The 17360-nt window shown below is 40.2% G+C and overlaps 1 protein-coding gene across 2 annotated transcripts in view; it reads right to left on the bottom strand.

Annotated features, from left to right (window-relative positions):
- bckdhb (branched chain keto acid dehydrogenase E1 subunit beta) overlaps positions 1 to 17360 on the bottom strand; it is a 53357-nt gene that overhangs the window by 20679 nt on the left and 15318 nt on the right. For both annotated transcript variants that reach the window (XM_008277609.1, XM_008277610.1), the window contains exons 7-8: positions 15303 to 15400; positions 13646 to 13756 (exon numbers count right to left, since the gene is read on the bottom strand). In XM_008277609.1, coding sequence (XP_008275831.1) covers positions 13646 to 13756; positions 15303 to 15400 — 209 coding nt within the window. The remainder of the gene's footprint in view (positions 1 to 13645; positions 13757 to 15302; positions 15401 to 17360) is intronic.

The following is a 17360-nucleotide window of genomic DNA, read 5'->3' as shown; positions in this document are numbered from 1 at the left end:
TGTAAACACGCTGCGGTAATTAATCTCATGTGTTTGTTACAGTGTAGTGTATACCAGACAGGCTGTAGTGAGTGACACGGCGTGCAGAGCTGTGGTAATCATTGGCTACAGAACAACCGAGGCTAATACTCACAACGTGTCTTTAGTACTGAGTGTATATGACTTTTCAAAGTGCCTAAATGTGGATTTGCCAAATTTAAAGGCCACATTTCTCCACTGAATGACACGGGGAAGAATTTGAGAAATCTCCAGTGCCTAGCTGTGGTATGTGAACACAAGCTTCTGCCAGGAGGAAGAATGGAAAAGCGGTCAGTAGCAGACAGACACAAGAGGAGGGGGGTTAGAAGGAGACAAGAAGCGAAGATTACTTTACCTTGAAAATGTCTCATAAACCACAAACAGCCTTCATTAATCTCAAATTGTGTGATGTACACATCTAATCTAGATAAATTACCCAAATGCTGTGAATTGAAGTGCTCGTCAAGGGTTTCTCCTTGTGTCTGTCATTACGCCACACTTTCAAAAACAACTCCGAGAGAGAGACAGAGGAGCTGGATCCATCACTGAAAAACTTTGAATGAGTAATTTTCCACTGATATAACCACCGAAACACTGCTGTAGCATGACACATGACCGTGTTACGACACACAAACACATTGGCCAAAAAGGCACATATGAAGCCCTCCTCTCCTCACCCCACAAGGTTCTGCTGCTTTGGTCCACGGAGCTCAGTGTTAACACTGTAACTGCAGACGTGAGCTGCAATAATAAGAACGTGGAGCCCAAAGCTCTGGCCACTTTCTTCCTGTGCCATTTTCTTTCTAATTTGATCGTTTCCAGTGTGCATGTGCATGTGACAGCGAGCCAAAGATATTAGGGTGCAGTGGTGGGCCAGTGAGCAGATACTGGCTGAGACCCCTCGGCTGAACGGGAAACAAAGGCAGGAGCCCGCTCTGCCTCTGCGCTAATCGCCAGCAGGCTGCCTGCCCCCTCCCTGGCCTGCATCCAGACCACAGAGTCAGATAAAGGTGGTCTCTGCTTGCAAGAGAGCTGGGTGTCAAATCGGCACACCAAGGCACTGCAACAAAAGCAGATGTGAAAACAAACAATATCTAGATTCAAAATATTTCATGACATATTCATTTCAACAAAAATTAATTTAGGAATTTATGCAGAATTGATACAATAACGGTGACTGAATGCTCAGCCAGCTCAGAGGTTTTATGTCTGCTGGGAACAAAACTTTGGCGCACACCAGGGTTCCCCATGTATTCAAAAAACACCATTGTACAGCCAAATCCTGACATCTATTAACTTTTAACGTTCTCTGTGAGCAGTTAAATATCTTTGATTTTTTTAACAAAAATTGAAAGAACCCAGACTCAACATGTACAATATCTTTGAAGTGTCCACAGAAGCTACCACTGCTGCTCCCTGAATGTCTGACATGGGACTGTTAGTCACAGTTGATTCACATTTTTTAAATGTATTTCTTTTTTTTACCGGACCTGGTTTAAATGTTTTACATGCAGCAATAAGGGATTTTGATGAAAAAGTACAATTTTAAGCTTACATGTGGTTCATTTTCCAGACAAAACCAAAAGTCACACATGATTAGTTCAAGGACCGCAGGAAAGTTGCAAATCCAGCAATTCTTTCTGTTTTCAAGGTTTCTGGCTCTGATAAATGGTATGATTTAGGCAGATATTTAAAGGTATCGAGCCTTTCAAACCTGCCAGCGGGTTTTGCGGCTCATATGTTCAACATTAGTGTTCTCTCATCTAAATAAGTTATCAGGATACATATAGGATGTGAACAGCCCTACTTGTGCCTCTTATTCGCTGCAAAATTACACATTTCCACACAAACAGTACATGTATTTCTCCATTGACTATAATTAGACACTGGAAAATAACACTGCTCTGCATAAGGAAAACCAGGAGTCACATTCCTGCATAAAATAAAATAAGACTAAAGAGGCACGACAATTGATCCAGTGTTAGTGACCATAAACTACAGACGTTTTAGCAGCAGTAACCTTTTCTCTCTCATGTACGCCCACGTGCCTGACAGATGAGTTCAAGCATTACTTCATCCACATCAAACTGTCATATTCAAATCTGTGCTTCTCAATGGATTTTACACTCCGTATTACATAACACTGTTAATTATACTAAAGTGGAATGGTCAGTGTTTAATCTTGATCTCATTTTTGTTGTCCACTAGATTCAGTCAAGTTTGGAATTGTGCCAAAAGTGACTCAAGCTGGAGATCTGAAGCACTTCTTTTCAGGGTCAATTGACGTGTTTTTGTCAGAGCCGAGAACGATTACTAGTAATCAAGGAGAAAAAACAGTTTTGGAACTGATACACATTTGCAGTAAAAGTGAAAATCCTTGTGTCAACATTTAGTATGTCATAAACTCTAACACAGTGCTTCTTAAAATGCCTATGCTCATCTATATTTTACATAAGCTTTACATATGTAATGTAAGAAATGCTAGATATTGGACCCAATAATCGGCCAGGCCCATAACTCGTGGAACCCTAATTTTTTTACCATAAGCTACCATAATCCTGGTTTTGGTAATAAAATAAGTAACCATATTTAAATCATGGCTTCCCATAATATACATTTAGATGCAACACTAACAGTAAAATAAGGATGAAACTCTTACTTGCAGTAAGAACTCTGTTTTATAGATATTCACATTTTATTTCCTGCATTATTATGAAAGCAATGACTTATTCCATTACTTGCATGTTCTTTTGCTTTAACAGTACTATTTTTTACTGTTTTCTTTATGATGTGCCATTACCAGTATCACAAACTGATAGCTTCAGGTCCCTGTGGCCTCTTGTTTGAATAATAAATACAGTCTAACATACAGAGGAAACAAGTCCTCGATAAGAACACCAGTCCTCCAAACACAAAAAACTGGTCGGCCCTGGCCCACCATCTGGAGGCCACCTGTTGATAAAAATGATTTGCTGTTCAACGTGATTATCATAATGAAGCTCATAATGATGAGCTCAAGGCTCATATTTCAAAAAGGAAAATGAAGCAAAAAGGATGGGTCATCGTTTCAGCTGGAAGTTCCAATGGAAATGCAAAGCGTGTGGGAGGCAGCGGGTGCTGCTGGAACGAGGCTACGTCAAATTACTTTAAATGAAAAGTGATGTCTCCGGGTTGACATTATGACTATCTTCACTTTAATGGAAGTGAGCAGTTTCCATGTCTTCACTAAGGACAGGAGAAGTAACTGATGCTGGAGAACAATTAACCAACGTGTTTCAAGGTTGGGCAAGCATCATCAGTGTAACGGCAACTTCAATCAAAAACGTGCAAATATAAGCTCTGCTCCAGCTTTTGTCAGCAGATTTGCTTCAAAAAACATCCATGTGGACATTCAGAAGAAGGATTCAAATGATTTTAGAATTCACCACGACTTTAACCAAAACACAAGAATAATGAGGCTGCTATGGGTAATAGATATCAAAACAGTCTCCGTACGCAGTGGGATTGGGAATGTGTCCAGTCCTTGTGAAATATAAACGTAATATAAATGTTAATGCAAAATTGATCTTTTTCCTTTGACCACCTGATAAAAAAAATCAATGTTTCAAGTTGTGGATTCATTAATAAGCTGACATCATAGCCCTGAGCTCATGGTCACTTGTGAAAGGAGCAAACCTCTTGATGTTTATTATGGAGTTATTAAAATGCTGCTACCACATGTGGAGGAACAATCCTGTGTCAAAACTGAAGAGACGGAAAAAACCCTGGCGGATTCTCATTATAAGGAAAGTTGATCATACAAAAGAAAGCTTGCTCAACCACAATAATGTTAAAAGTCATACATTTAGATATTGGATCAAATTTTCCAAAACATGCTCAGAAGAGGTTGAGAAGAGTGGGGCTGGGGGTACAAATCAGTGCATCAGTACTACTTGTTTGGTTTTCCTTGTGAAAGCAACAGCCAGCCTCCTTTATTAGTCATAAATATTAACATTATGGTTAGTCTGTTTTTATTCATTATCAGAAGATTGTTTCCATCTGAGGAAGCCAGGATCAGTTTCGCATTGTACAGACAATCAAATATGTTTCTAAAGTAACATCTCTTTAATGTGTGGTTGTAATTTTGGAATATTTTCCATCAAACTGTGCATTGCTCTGCTAAAGTGTCTTCAATGCAACTCCAAATGACAGATTATTCCCCCCATATAATTATGGCCATACACATTAAAAACAGTAATAACCACAGCCGTCAAGATGAGGACATGCCGAACTCGACTCTGAGAGGGAAACACCAGTGGCTCCCTGTGCCCATTTGCTTTCATTTCTTTATCCACCTGGGCGAATGACAAACAAATATCAGTGAACTGTGTCCTGCCTGGCTCCTGGCTGCTTTCATACGCTGTGTTTACCTGCCGCCTTAGACTCAGGACACACATTAAGGCCTAAGACCATTAGGTGAAAGTGAGGGGGCGAGCGGAGCTGTGATAAGGAGCTCTTATCTGTACAGCAAGTCAACAGACTCCAGAGCACTCAGAACACACATCACAACCTGCATCACTTCCAAGAATCAGAACAAATACTGATGCACATTCTTCCCCAAGAACTCCTCCCTGTATCTCTTCCTCCTTTTATTAATCCTTCCAGTACATTCTGTCTTTGTCGCTGACTAGGACATCATTTTATTTATATGCTTTAAGACTTGATATATTGCTGCACTTGTGCACTGTATGTCCTTATGTGACTTAGGAATGGGAATTGAGAACCAGTTCCAAACTGTCTGATCCTTCAGAATTGTATGCCTCCGAGCTATTCAGTTCCCTTAATTAATGCCAGCAAGTTTCTCTGACAGCAAAACAATGACGGCAAACTCACGTGTCTGTACTGCTGGAACTGTGCAAGGAGAAGAAAGCATGGCAGAGTGAAAGAAACGGTTCAAAGTGTGGCTTCATTTCACAAAAAGAGATGACAGCAGTGCTCGCTGTAATCCTTTCAATAAATCAAGTTATCTCTGTATGTGTGTGTCTGCGTGTGTGTGTTCACATTTCTCGACAACCATGCATCAGATTTTCTTTAAACTTGGCGGATGTATTGCTGGGAAGCCCAGGAAGTACAGCGTGGAGTTGGAATTTGTTTGGATAAGCAGTTCTCGAGAAACATAAAAAGAGAAACATTAAATGGCAGTCAGCGACTACAGTAGGCTGCACACAGTCTGTGGGGCTGCAGAGATTCAGCAACATCACAACGTAATTCATAACAATACCGCTGCATTGCAAAGGTGGCTGGTCAAAACAGGGATGTGACAAGCTGCAGCAAAAAAAAGAAAAAAAATTGCCAGCATTCATCAAAAATGTGGAGGTATTTTTAAAACAGGTCCAACAAAGCGGTGCTCTACAAACACTGCAAATGTGAAATGGTTGATCACACCAGTTGCTACAATTGTTATGCATGAAGCAAAAGCATCCCAGAGAGTTTCGTGGAGGCTGCAGCGACAGGCAGCACTGTCCTAAATCCTTTTTGTCCCCAGACAAACATGATAGATGCTGTTAGGACTATCAACGCGCAGGATGTGTTCTGTTAGTAGTATCACCTTCAAATGGATTTTCTAAATGTTTCCTCATCTCCCCCATGTACAAAGTCATTTCTGCATCGCTGCTGTTAAGGTACAATAACACCCGTGTATGAGCGAGAAAATGGCTTTAACTGTTGTTACACACTGTTGTTACTGTCTATAAATACCTTCAGTTGTTTTCCATTCCCCACACTGAGGCAAAAATACATTTGCCAGTGATTATCTTGACTGCGTATCACTCCAGTGTTGAAGTGAATCCACGTCATGACTTAAGGAAAATATTGATTGTCCAGCTCAGGGAAACGGTTGCTATGACATGCAGAGATTAAATGAAGCTACGTGTCCTTTTGAACTAGAGGTCCAGTATTTTCTAATCAAACATCTTACGTATAGTTTATTATTATAATCAACATCAAAACTCGTTAGCGGGGGTGGAACTAATATGAGACACATGGTTGATACTTATTTTGAGCAAATATTAATTAATGGTTATACTAAAATTATCTCTGCAATAATTGATAAATTAGTTGTAACGTTGGTCAACTAATTGAAAAATCAGAGAGGGTTATTGTTAATGTTCTGTAATGTTTCAAAAACCAACGCAAGCAGCGATGTGATTTAGTTTAGCAGCCATGCCATCAGGCCATTCCAAATAGTTTTGAACAGGTGCTGCACGAGTGTCTGTAAAATGACAATTTCATGTAAGGGTTTCAACACTAGCAATATGTCGTGACATCGTTCTGCACCATACGGGCTTAGATTACAGGAATGTCATGCATGTGATGCTGTTTGTATTAGTGCCACTGCTTCCCAACTGAGCAGCACGGGGCTAAATACCTTATTTTATAATGACATGAGAGTCACTCGGGCAGGCTTCATTTTCTATCAGTATGAATTCCTAAAATAAAACAAATGGTGTACATGCATTCCTCCATTTTAGATAAAGACAGACAGACTGTTGCTGCAGTTAACTCCAAACCATCACCTCCTATAGTCGCTAAAAACCTGTGTAGGCCTACTCAGGAATCAATAAGGGAACCGATAAAGAATTGCGCTGATAGGCCAAATCGATAGGGACACGTATCAATCAGGCCTTATCAATTCCTATCCCTGAAGTGACTTGTGCTGCATGTGTTATCCAGGGTTGAATGGGTTCAGCCAAACTGCTTGCATCACCACAAGGGCTAAGCTCCAGGCAGTGCTGCAGTCACAGAGACTTCAGCTGGAGCACAAGCCAAGAGACATCTATTAAAGAACAGAGTTTACACACATTTAATGGAAGACAACGAGTTGAGGAAAACTGTTACCAGGCACACCAGAGGCCTGCAGGCCATCTCAAGCCCTGAAAACACAGCATCAGATTGGGCACGGCTCCCAAACATTCTGTAGCTGGTCCAGTGAGTCAAAATATCCTAATATCAACATTTTAATAACAAACATTTTGGCCTTCCTTTAAACAACTTGTCTGGGGATATAAAAACTGCTTTGACATGACACAATCCTGACAGGTTTGAACAACGGCTGCAACTCACAGGTTCACAGCTATTGTTTAAAACATGAGGCCTGTTGAATTCTTTTGTAGGCGAGATGTGTGACGTTAAACTATTATGAATTCAGTGTAATATTATTCTTCTGCTGTCTGAAGTAGCAAATTCAAGGATGTGTGTGTGTGTTTTTTTTTTAAAAGAACTCGTTGACTTTACACTTTTCAGCCTCTCTTCAAATGTGAAATTGCACAAAAGAGCATGTGAACAGCATTTATCGAGACAACTAGCATGAGAAACCCTTCAGCTTTCTAAATTATTTGTTTGTTTTTTTTTTAATATAAAAATAAATGATTTTACTTAAATGTCTTTTTGTATGGTTTAAAGAAAACACAAAAAATTGCCACCCAGCTTTTGCTACCTGCTTTAGGAATCTCCATGAACTTGCTAGCTGACCAAATTATGGGGCACATTAACCCGCACATACCGCTTTGTCAGTTTGTTTCCTTTGAATCTTTACTTACAGAGGTTAAAACTGCAAAGTTAGCACAATTCCCAAAGCCACAATAGCCATATTAATAGATGACTTTGAAGTAAATCAAAACTCTCCGTCGTGCCTCCCCTTGTGTTTGCAGATTACACGTTCATGCATCAGACAGATTCATGCTGAGTCAAGAAGCTTTTATTGATTAGTTTTTATCCTTTTGCTGTTGCAACTAAAATGAACTCAAGCTATAAACAATCATTGTTCACGAAGGAACAAACTAAAAGATGTGGGTGTTTGACGCTAAAAAGACAGATTTTGGATGGAGTATCAGTCTAGAGTCTTTATAGGAACAGATGGGACCTGCAAACTTATAGGCCAGCACAGACTTGCTAAGAGGACATGCCCTGACTAACATACTCCCTGTGGTAGAAAAAAATGGAGAAAGAAAAAAAAAAAATTACACAGTTGGATGAGTCCAATAACACTGAGAGAAGTAAAGAAGATAAAGGGAGACAGAAAAATGACAGAGGGAGCTTTATGCTTAGCGAGTAACCAGGAGATACCAACACAACACTGGCTATAAAAACAGCTTTTCCCCCAGAAGATATTACACTCCTTTCACAGGCAGTCTCCTGGCCTTTTTGCAAAATTATCTTGTTATGGTGAACATATCAATAGATAAAAAGGTAAACGAACACCACTCTTTCATCTTCCTGCTGATAAAGCACAAATGTGGCATTTATAGTTTGCTTTCAGCGTGATAAAACACTGATCAGGAGGGGAAAAAAACGGGGAAACTGTCCAAACTGTTCGCAGGAGAAATAGAAAATGCATTCTTTCACATGGCTTTTGACCTTATTATTGATGATGAATGGATGAGGAGGTTAGAGCCCTTCTGTGGGGATTTCCAACGTAATGCAGCTTCATTTCAGTCACATCAGCCAAATGATACGAGAAGTGATTGATTTGTGGCTGACATGGGTCCAAACATTTTCAGAAGTTAAGTCAAGAACCACAGGAAGAAAAAAAGCAAAACAAACTTAAAGACGCCCTAATGGATGTCCTCGAGCCCTAGTGGGTGCACGAGCTTTTGTCCATGAATAAACCCATGACTGTATTGCGAACTGTCCCTGAGATTCTTCGCTGGTCGGATCTGAAGTCTGGAAAACCTGAGAATGAGGCTGAATCACCAGCAACGGACTAATAGAATAATGACAGCAAAGGAGAATTATTTTTATAGTTCCAACTGGCCAAGTCAAACAAATGTGGATCCATGTAAGAACGGATGGAAATATTGGCTAGATGCCCATCTAAAAAAAAACAATAAAAGCCATTAAACAGTAGGGAGCGAAGCAGCCTGCTCAGTGAGGAATCAAAAAGCTGTTATATAGGATGTGATCCTAAGATGAGCATCTTTACACAATTCCACATGAACTCTGCCGAAGCGCGACAGAAAGACTTTCCACAGCATATCATCTGAGCCGTGGGTCTGGCAGAGGTAAACCAGCCATTTTGTTTATCCCTTAAAGAACGACTATAACATTTACTGGACCGCTCCAGACAGTGGGACAAAATAAAATACACTCACTTTTTCTGTACTTTTACAGCAATTTCTGCCCATGATTCCCTTTTGTCAACAAGAGGGTTGAATATATTTAGATCCAAGTATAGCTGGTGGCTGCCAGAATGGATCCCTCAGGAAAAAAAAAAGATGGCATGTTCCTCCATAGCGCTGCCTTAATGATCTCTCATTCTGTAAGACACATCATTCTTCATTTATTTTACACATGCAAGCTCCAAAACAACTCACAGGCTACATATAAATCAGCTCACCACAGAACACACACACACACCCACTCGTGCACACATCCTAGACTGAAAGATACGCAAGGTAAATGTGACTCAGAGGACATGAAAAATTTTAATTGGCTGCCAGCATCCGGATGTGTGTCTGTGGCCTATCTCCCTGTCTGCACACTTGCCGCATCTGACGTCCAGTTAATAAGCAGTACAAAAGGCCAGCTTTACAAAGACGAGTGCATGCCGGAAAAGCTGGACACCAGGTGCACAAGCTTTTGAATTAAGAAGCTGACACAATGTTATGGCTACTCCCTCTCTACAGCTAAGAATAGCACTGGTCCCAAAAATCTGTTTATCACAGGAGAATACCCTTTTTGAATGGCAACACTTTATTTACTGAGCAGAAAACATTTCCACTGTCCACTATTCTGTGGTTTTTACACTACACAGTGCCTCAGGACTACACAGTGATGAAAATATAACCTAGGATCCTGCAACATCTTTGTCATTAAAGTAACAGCAGTCATGAGAAGAGGCAAGTCTTGTTTGTAGCGCATCTTTTAGTCAGTCAGCTTTGAAGATGTTTTATTGGTGCAATTTCACCTGCAGATATTTCTGTAGGATCTACTTCAATAGGTTGCTACTTCAGTAGAAATTTTAAAATGAGAATTAAAAATTAGTTCCGAAAACACAATGAAGACTGAACGGTGTCGAACAGCCAATAATTACAGCTGCCAAAGATGGTAAGGAGCTCAGACAGACTGTCATACTCTAACTGCCAGAGAAACTAATTCAGACCTCGAAGAGAGTGTGAGTAGTGACAGTGACCAGCTACTGCTCTGATGGTATTGCTTCTTGTTTTGCTGTTACACTTAATAACAATAGTCATGTAATATTTTGACAAATATATAGTTCTTGTCAGCGTGATGACTAAATCTGGTGTCAAGCATTGCATGACGTCTTACTATGTGAAGAAAGTGAGCATCAATATCAACATTTGCTTTTTGGAGGTGTAAGGATTTACTATTTTGTTCTGTTTTTAATTAGTATGAATTAAATATTTCTGAGTTTCGAAGTATTGGTCAGAAAATGTTTTAAAAAATGACTTTTTTTTTGACTAAACAATGAATTGATTTGTCACAAAAGCAAATTATTAAGAATTTTACAGTCGTTGCAGCTCCAATATGGTGCTTTGTATAGACATTCTGTTAAAACAAGTCCTGCATGGGTGGGCCGCAGTGTGACGAAACTCTTAGATGGTTCTGTGGCTGCAGCTCTGCTGATTCTCAGACATTTAAAGTCATGCCAGAGCAGCTGTGCAGCACCCAGTAGTTAGGGCACCACTGTGCAGGGTTACTGAGGACACACATGGGCCTGTTTCTCATTTAATGCCTTTGAATGTATTCTCATTGTTACAAAAAAGTGGGTATTTTTTATTTTTTTTTGGTGCTGTTCTGTGCATTTTAAATGGGAATTTTACTGTCTGACAGATTCAAACATATGTTGTGGCATACATTTTATGCACAAACATGCAAGGCAGACTGAGAGGATGTCTATCCATGCTGTCACTCAGTTTTGGAGTATATGCTTAAAACATTATGATAATAATGAGTCTATTTTTTTTTTGTCAATGGTACAATGAAGTCAGTTTTTTTTTTTTTTTAATTCTAAGACTGTTCGTGTTGCACATGCATGGAGCGTGTCACAGTCCCACACATGCAATAATGTGTGACCAACTGTCACAAGACCGCAAAACATCGTGCCATCTGCAGCAGGCCTGTGTTACATAGGTTTTTGACCACGTACAGGCGTGTAATCGCAATTTATCCATGAAGCGTAAATGGGAGCAGAGAAGAAAACATCACACACTCCGTCAGTCAGTAGCCCGGAATGAGGCAACTTTCATCACTGGTGACAACAGGTGGGTCTAAAGTTAAATCAGTTGTGGCTTTGATTTTTATTAGCGCAGTCTCCGAGTATTTTGCTTGTACTTAGTACAGTAGAATTACATTTGAAGACAAGAGCTGAATATACCCGTTCATAATTTAGAACTATTTTACCTGCTAATTACCTCCCCCATAAATCGATTAATGATTAGCTTTACAAATTGTCAGGATATACAATGAAAATAGCCATGATGCTTCCATTACGAACTCAAGGTCATGTTAAATGTTTGTCTTTTAATTCAACCAAAAGTCCGAAAAACAAAACTATTCAATTTTCAACTACAGAAAACAATAATTGTCGATCCTCACATTTGATAAGCTGGAAGCAAAAAAATATGAATAAGGAAATAATTAACTAACAAATTAGAAACTTGCTAAATGCCCAATGAACTGACTAATTGTTTTAACACTATCCCATTTCATGACATGAAAAATAACCCAAACGTAAAAAACAAAGAGCACACAACACACCCTCTTATTAATGATTAAAATGTATCCGTAACAGGTTGATTAATCATACAGAGGAAGCAGCAACAAAGACAAAGTTCCTAGCAAGCATTAGAAACAAACAATAGCAGACATTACTGCCTGTGGATAGCCAAAGGTCATCTCAGTCTTATGCCTTCAGCTCCTTTTATGCATCAAATGAACACGATCTTGCATCTGTGAGTCTAACCGCTGTCGATTCCACTACACTCTTCTTGTGATGTCAAGTCTAATAAGCTATTCACATTTGTTTTCATTATGAATGATGCACACCTGGATTTCTGCCTGTGCGCCTCAGATTAATTAAAAGATAAAATAAAAGCTCTTAATGCGTATTCCTATGCATTAGTCTGGGTGATTATAATCATGATTTAGACTGAAATGAATTCTGTGCCGTCACTAAATGTGATAATAGCTTGATTAAAAGGCTGTTTTTCTGCTCTGGCAGCAGAGTAGTCCAGAACAAAGGACCTCAATGGAGGAAAAAAATAAAAACACTGGGGATAGCAGGGTATCAGTGTAACGCAACAGTGGGTGTTACTGCCAAATATGAAAGAAGGAACGAGGAGTGAGTTAGCGTGTGTGTGCGCGCGCGTGTGTGTGTGTCGGAGCAATTGGTTTGACAGATGTTTAAGGGGCACTTGGTTGGAGGAAATAGCAAACAGAGATGCTGTTGACAAGCTCGAGGTGGCAGGCCTGGCATTAGGCCCACTAAGCAGCACATAAACACACTATTCAATTTCATGGCAGCTGTTTTAATGGGGCACTACTTCAGAAAAAAAGATCACATTCACTTGATAAGCCCCTTTTAAACAATCTGTAACTGACTACTGCTCACTCTGAGCTGCAAGTAGCTCAGTGCCAGCACAATACTGCAGTCTCTGCCATCAGTTCCAGTTGACTCCCTATTAAATTACTTCCCTCCTACCGCAGTTTCATCCTGTGCTTTAACTGTTGGTTATAAGATTTGCTTGGCAGCAGGAGCAGCGTGGTGCTCGCTGACAAAGTCATAAGTTTCACCAGAGGAGTATGAAGCACGGGTAATAAATATGAAAAAATTAAAAAATATGTGGTTACTCAACTGTGAAAAAGCAGCCGTGTTGACACAGAAAGACAGCTCGGAATATATTTAAGGGCCATTTAAAAGGCAGCGGCCAAGTGTGGGGAAGATGCATAATCGCAGTTCATCTCCTGCTGTGAAGCTCTTTGAGGTCTGCATTCACACACACACACACCTTTGGTTTTAATTTCCAAAGAGCTCTTCAAAGCATCAGACCTTCTCTGGCTGGTCTGCTGGTGGTTTAGTCTACTGACACTGGCCTCTGGTGAGCAGGAAAGAATCCTTCTATGCCACTATTTCCCAAACTGTCTTGTGTCATGCCCCTTCCTCCATTTCAAAATAAATAAAGATGGAATACCCACTGGAAAGCAAGCTCTTTTCTCAAAGCCCTCTCAAATGAAATATTTTGTTTTGGTGAGCGCCATAGCCTGGATCAAGCTGAGGCAACATTAACTCGTATTCAAGTGTTACCAGCAGTGGAAGGAATCCTGTTTATCAAGCACCAAAGACAACCACAAGTCCAGAGGAAAATTGCCTCACAGTGCACCACAATAAACACAAATATAGCACTAAGATGGTTCCAATGAACAACAGTATTTATGTCACATGACAACTGAAATGATTTAAACAAGTGTCAAAGTAATCCCTTGGGAATTCAGAATGTGGACGAGCTGCTTCTCCCCAACTGGTGCTCAAAAGATACCTCTTTGTTGTTCATTTTGTCAAGCAGCACTAAAATAGATGCTTTTTGTTAAGGTTGCTGTGTTTCTGAGGGTGGGTGCACATGTCTGTTACCTTGCAAACAGTTTCAGTATCCCAGGGCAGGATGGTCCGTAGATCGATGAGTTCGCAGGATACCCCCAGTTTTTCTTGAGCCATGGCGGCCACCTCCCTCATCACATGGATCTAAATGTGACATGAAAAGAACAGGAAGAAAGCCTTCTAATCAAATGGGATAATGCAGTTTGCAGTTTGGCTACTGCTACAACAAAAATTCTGCCTTACATTTGCTGTGTTTCAATTTCAACAGGCTTACACTGACAAAATTTTTAAAAAATTAAATGACTGACAATAAACATGCACATTTTTCAAATTATGTCCAGATGCTGCAGAGTTCAATATTTATCATAATACAAGCAGCATAGTTCCAGTTTTGAAATTGCAACCTTACTGCAATACAGTACAAAGATTTTTCTGTTTTTGAAAACAAAACTGGCACTGACACGCTGGCCTTGGATTTGCAAAATGAAAGCTTTGCCTTTTCTCACTACAATACGCATTTATTAAGAAATGGTTCACAGCCTGATGATGTATTATGTTAAATCGTGGTATTGTATAAGTACTTCTCATGCTTACATCAGCTTTATAACTTTGAAGTGCTATACTTGTGGTGGTAAAATGTATTTTAATATTAATGATAATATTTTAGGCATAGTTTTTATTGTATTTAAGAAGCCAAAACAGCTTGAGTGATAAACAGAGCACAGCAATTTAAAACTCATAACAAGTTAGATGTCAAATCAGCCCATATTTACTGGCAGTCATTATTGGCTGCTTCCAAATAAAACTGCTGTGACAGATGTGAATAATCTCAAGGATAAGAGTTGTCAGCAGTCAGACCAGTTAGAAAGATACAGGCACCAGTCCTAACCTAATAAATGAGCACAATAATTGGAAGTATTGTATATTTTATTGTGTCACCTTTGCATTATTTGTAGCAGACTAAGGTAATGTCTCTGAGGAAAACAAAAATGAATTACGAAAAGGACTTCCTTGTTTGAATGATCAGGAATTTGCTGTGAAGCCTGGGTACTGCTCCCTTGACTCCACTCTGTACAAGCTGTTTTCTCGCCTCTCATCTGCACAGGCCTGACGGACGACGGGAGTAATGAGGTGGGGACAAAAAGAATATCACTTCGAAAAGGAGCACCATGCTTTCCACTACTTTACTGCATCCTCTTTCTTCTCCGTCCACCCTTAACAATAATACTGGCTTTGATGGAGTTGTTTTCCTTCAATGCCCTCCAACCCCCCTGCCACGCCACAGGTACATTAAGCCCTGGATAAGCCTGTTAAAGTGGCCGGGTACAATCGAAGTCGGGGATGACTCCCAGTGAGTTACACGCCCCTTTATACGAAGCTGCAGAAAATAAAATCTCTCAGATGAAAAGAAAGGAAACAATGGCTATAGTGTGCAGCAGGCATGTAGTGTTAACACGCGGAGAGCCGAGTACAGCCTTGATGTTGTGAAGACGTCTGAGTCTCAGACAGCTGGCTGAGAGACCTTGCTGGGACGGAGGGGGCTTGTGATGGACTTAAAGTTAATCCACTGCTAGCCTCTGTGGCTTTAAACGTCATCTAGTGGAGATGAGACATGGCACCTTTCTTCCCGTGGCCATGAAAAATGAGCCAAAGATAGATGACATCTTAAAACTGCACAGAGTGGCCTTACCTGTGTCCCCCAGGCAACCAGAGTGACGTCACTCCCTTCTTGTAGGATCTCGGCCTGCGACAGTGGGATGGTGTAAGGTTCCTCGGGAACCTGCTCCACTGAGGAAACACATTCAAATCCATTATATGTAAGATCACATGCAAAATAAATGAGGCTCAATCCTGACTGCATTCATTCATCATTTCACTCTGAGATGTGCTGCTTCCATGTAGAATACCCAGACCTCCAAACTGACCGTAGCTCTGAATGATAGACTAGATGACAAACTGGTAAAATAACAGGCCGTGTAAAAACACAATTCCTACTCTAGAACATTTTATCTGGCCCATTTCATATGTGTCGTCGTGCTTTTTCCAGAACCTCATCTCTCACCAGAGGCAGTGTGCTTTTATCAGCACAATCTTATGCATGATCTAATGTGCTCATTTGCCAGCTACGGGCCTACAACTGTGACTAATCTTGACAACAAAACATTTGTGGGATGGGGTACTAATCAGAAAAGGGGCCACAGAATTGAAATATCAGTCCAAAAGGGGGAGCCTCACAGCCAGTGTGTCTTTGAACTGACGTCCAAGACAAAGTGCATGTAAGTATATGGTTTGAATAATAGTTATTAATGTCTTGGAAAACATTAGCAAAGTCATGGAAATTATTACAACGCAAATCTTATCATAAACTCAAACTGCCAACACTTTCAAACAAGCAGCTTATTAGCAATATTTATACTGCACAGGCACAACATATAATCTCAAAATGTATTATTTAACTGTCTTTGAATCTCCTTCACCATTATGGCTTTGGCTCTTAAACTTGTAGAGTACAGGATCTTAAATTGAGTGGATTTTGGAGGAACTGAACTACTAAAAGCATTCCTACAAGGCAACGCATAAAGTCAAAATTACAATTAGGCAGAGTAATCATCCTCTGGGGAGACGCTGGGTTAGAGACCTTTCTGGAAACCTTGAATGGCTTCCATGATCCTTTCGAGCCTCAGAGAAGCCGTAAAGGAAAGAAAAATTGCCCATCCCGACGACTCTCTATGTTAGAACAACATCAAGTGCTCTGGTGAATGATGTGCAGCTCCTGGTTTAGGCTTCCAGACGAGACAGAAAATTGGCCAATTGAGCGGAATAATAGCATTTTTCAGAATGTTAAAATTGAATTATGAAAAATAGGTTATGGCTTAATAAGTGGAATCTCAGGCCCCACATCATAGTAGGGCCCTGATGGCACAAATGTGTGGTTTTTATCCTCTTCTGCAGGAGAAAAGAGAGGCCTGCTGCAATTAAAACCATGACTTCGTCATCCAAGCAGACATCATCAGAGGCATATGCCACATGAGGTGCTTCTCTCTGCCCCTTTAGGAAATCAAAAGAACTCTTGACACACTACCACTAACCCTCAGTGTGAAGCAGATGAGTGATTTGTCAAAACATAAAACCCCCTTTCAAGCAGCAATTCAATGTGTGGGTCTCAAGCCTGAATAGGCACCTCAGTCTCTTTTCTGTCAAAGTCAGAAGGCCAATCTTACTAGTTGGACCTGCTAGAATATCCATTTCTCTTTGAACACAGTACAAGTTTCAATAGATGCAGTTATACTGACAGGCAGACACACAAATCTTGTGCCTACAATTCATAACAGCCAAGGAAAAGCTGTAACTTAATTCCACATGGAGAAAGTCAACACAAGTAAAAGCTTTTTTTGCAAAAATGACAAAATTGAGAGCAGCTTTCCTGTCAGGCCGAGGGTGACGTGATGAGGCAGCCTAACCTACACCGTTGTCCTATCTGTTACGGTCTTGGCATGTCTAAATAAAGCTGCGGAAACATGAATGTAAATGCCACCCAAAGGCACCACTTAAAGCAAAAACTATGTATTCCATGTCTGAAAGAAGTTGCACACAGACATGACTACTGATCACTGAAGGAGGGAATCAAAAAGTGAAGTCTTCATTTGAGCTTGACAAAACTAGCTGTCTCAACTGTTCTTTTCACTTGACTGATTAACCAGTATCTTCTTGTCCCCTCGTAAAAACGTATTATATCTGGCATTATTCC

Source organism: Stegastes partitus, unplaced genomic scaffold (genome assembly GCF_000690725.1).
Source record: "Stegastes partitus isolate 25-593 unplaced genomic scaffold, Stegastes_partitus-1.0.2 Scaffold103, whole genome shotgun sequence".
NCBI classification, from domain to species: domain Eukaryota; kingdom Metazoa; phylum Chordata; class Actinopteri; family Pomacentridae; genus Stegastes; species Stegastes partitus.
Note: the sequence above shows the minus strand (reverse complement) of the source record. Positions and strands in the feature narration are given on the sequence as shown.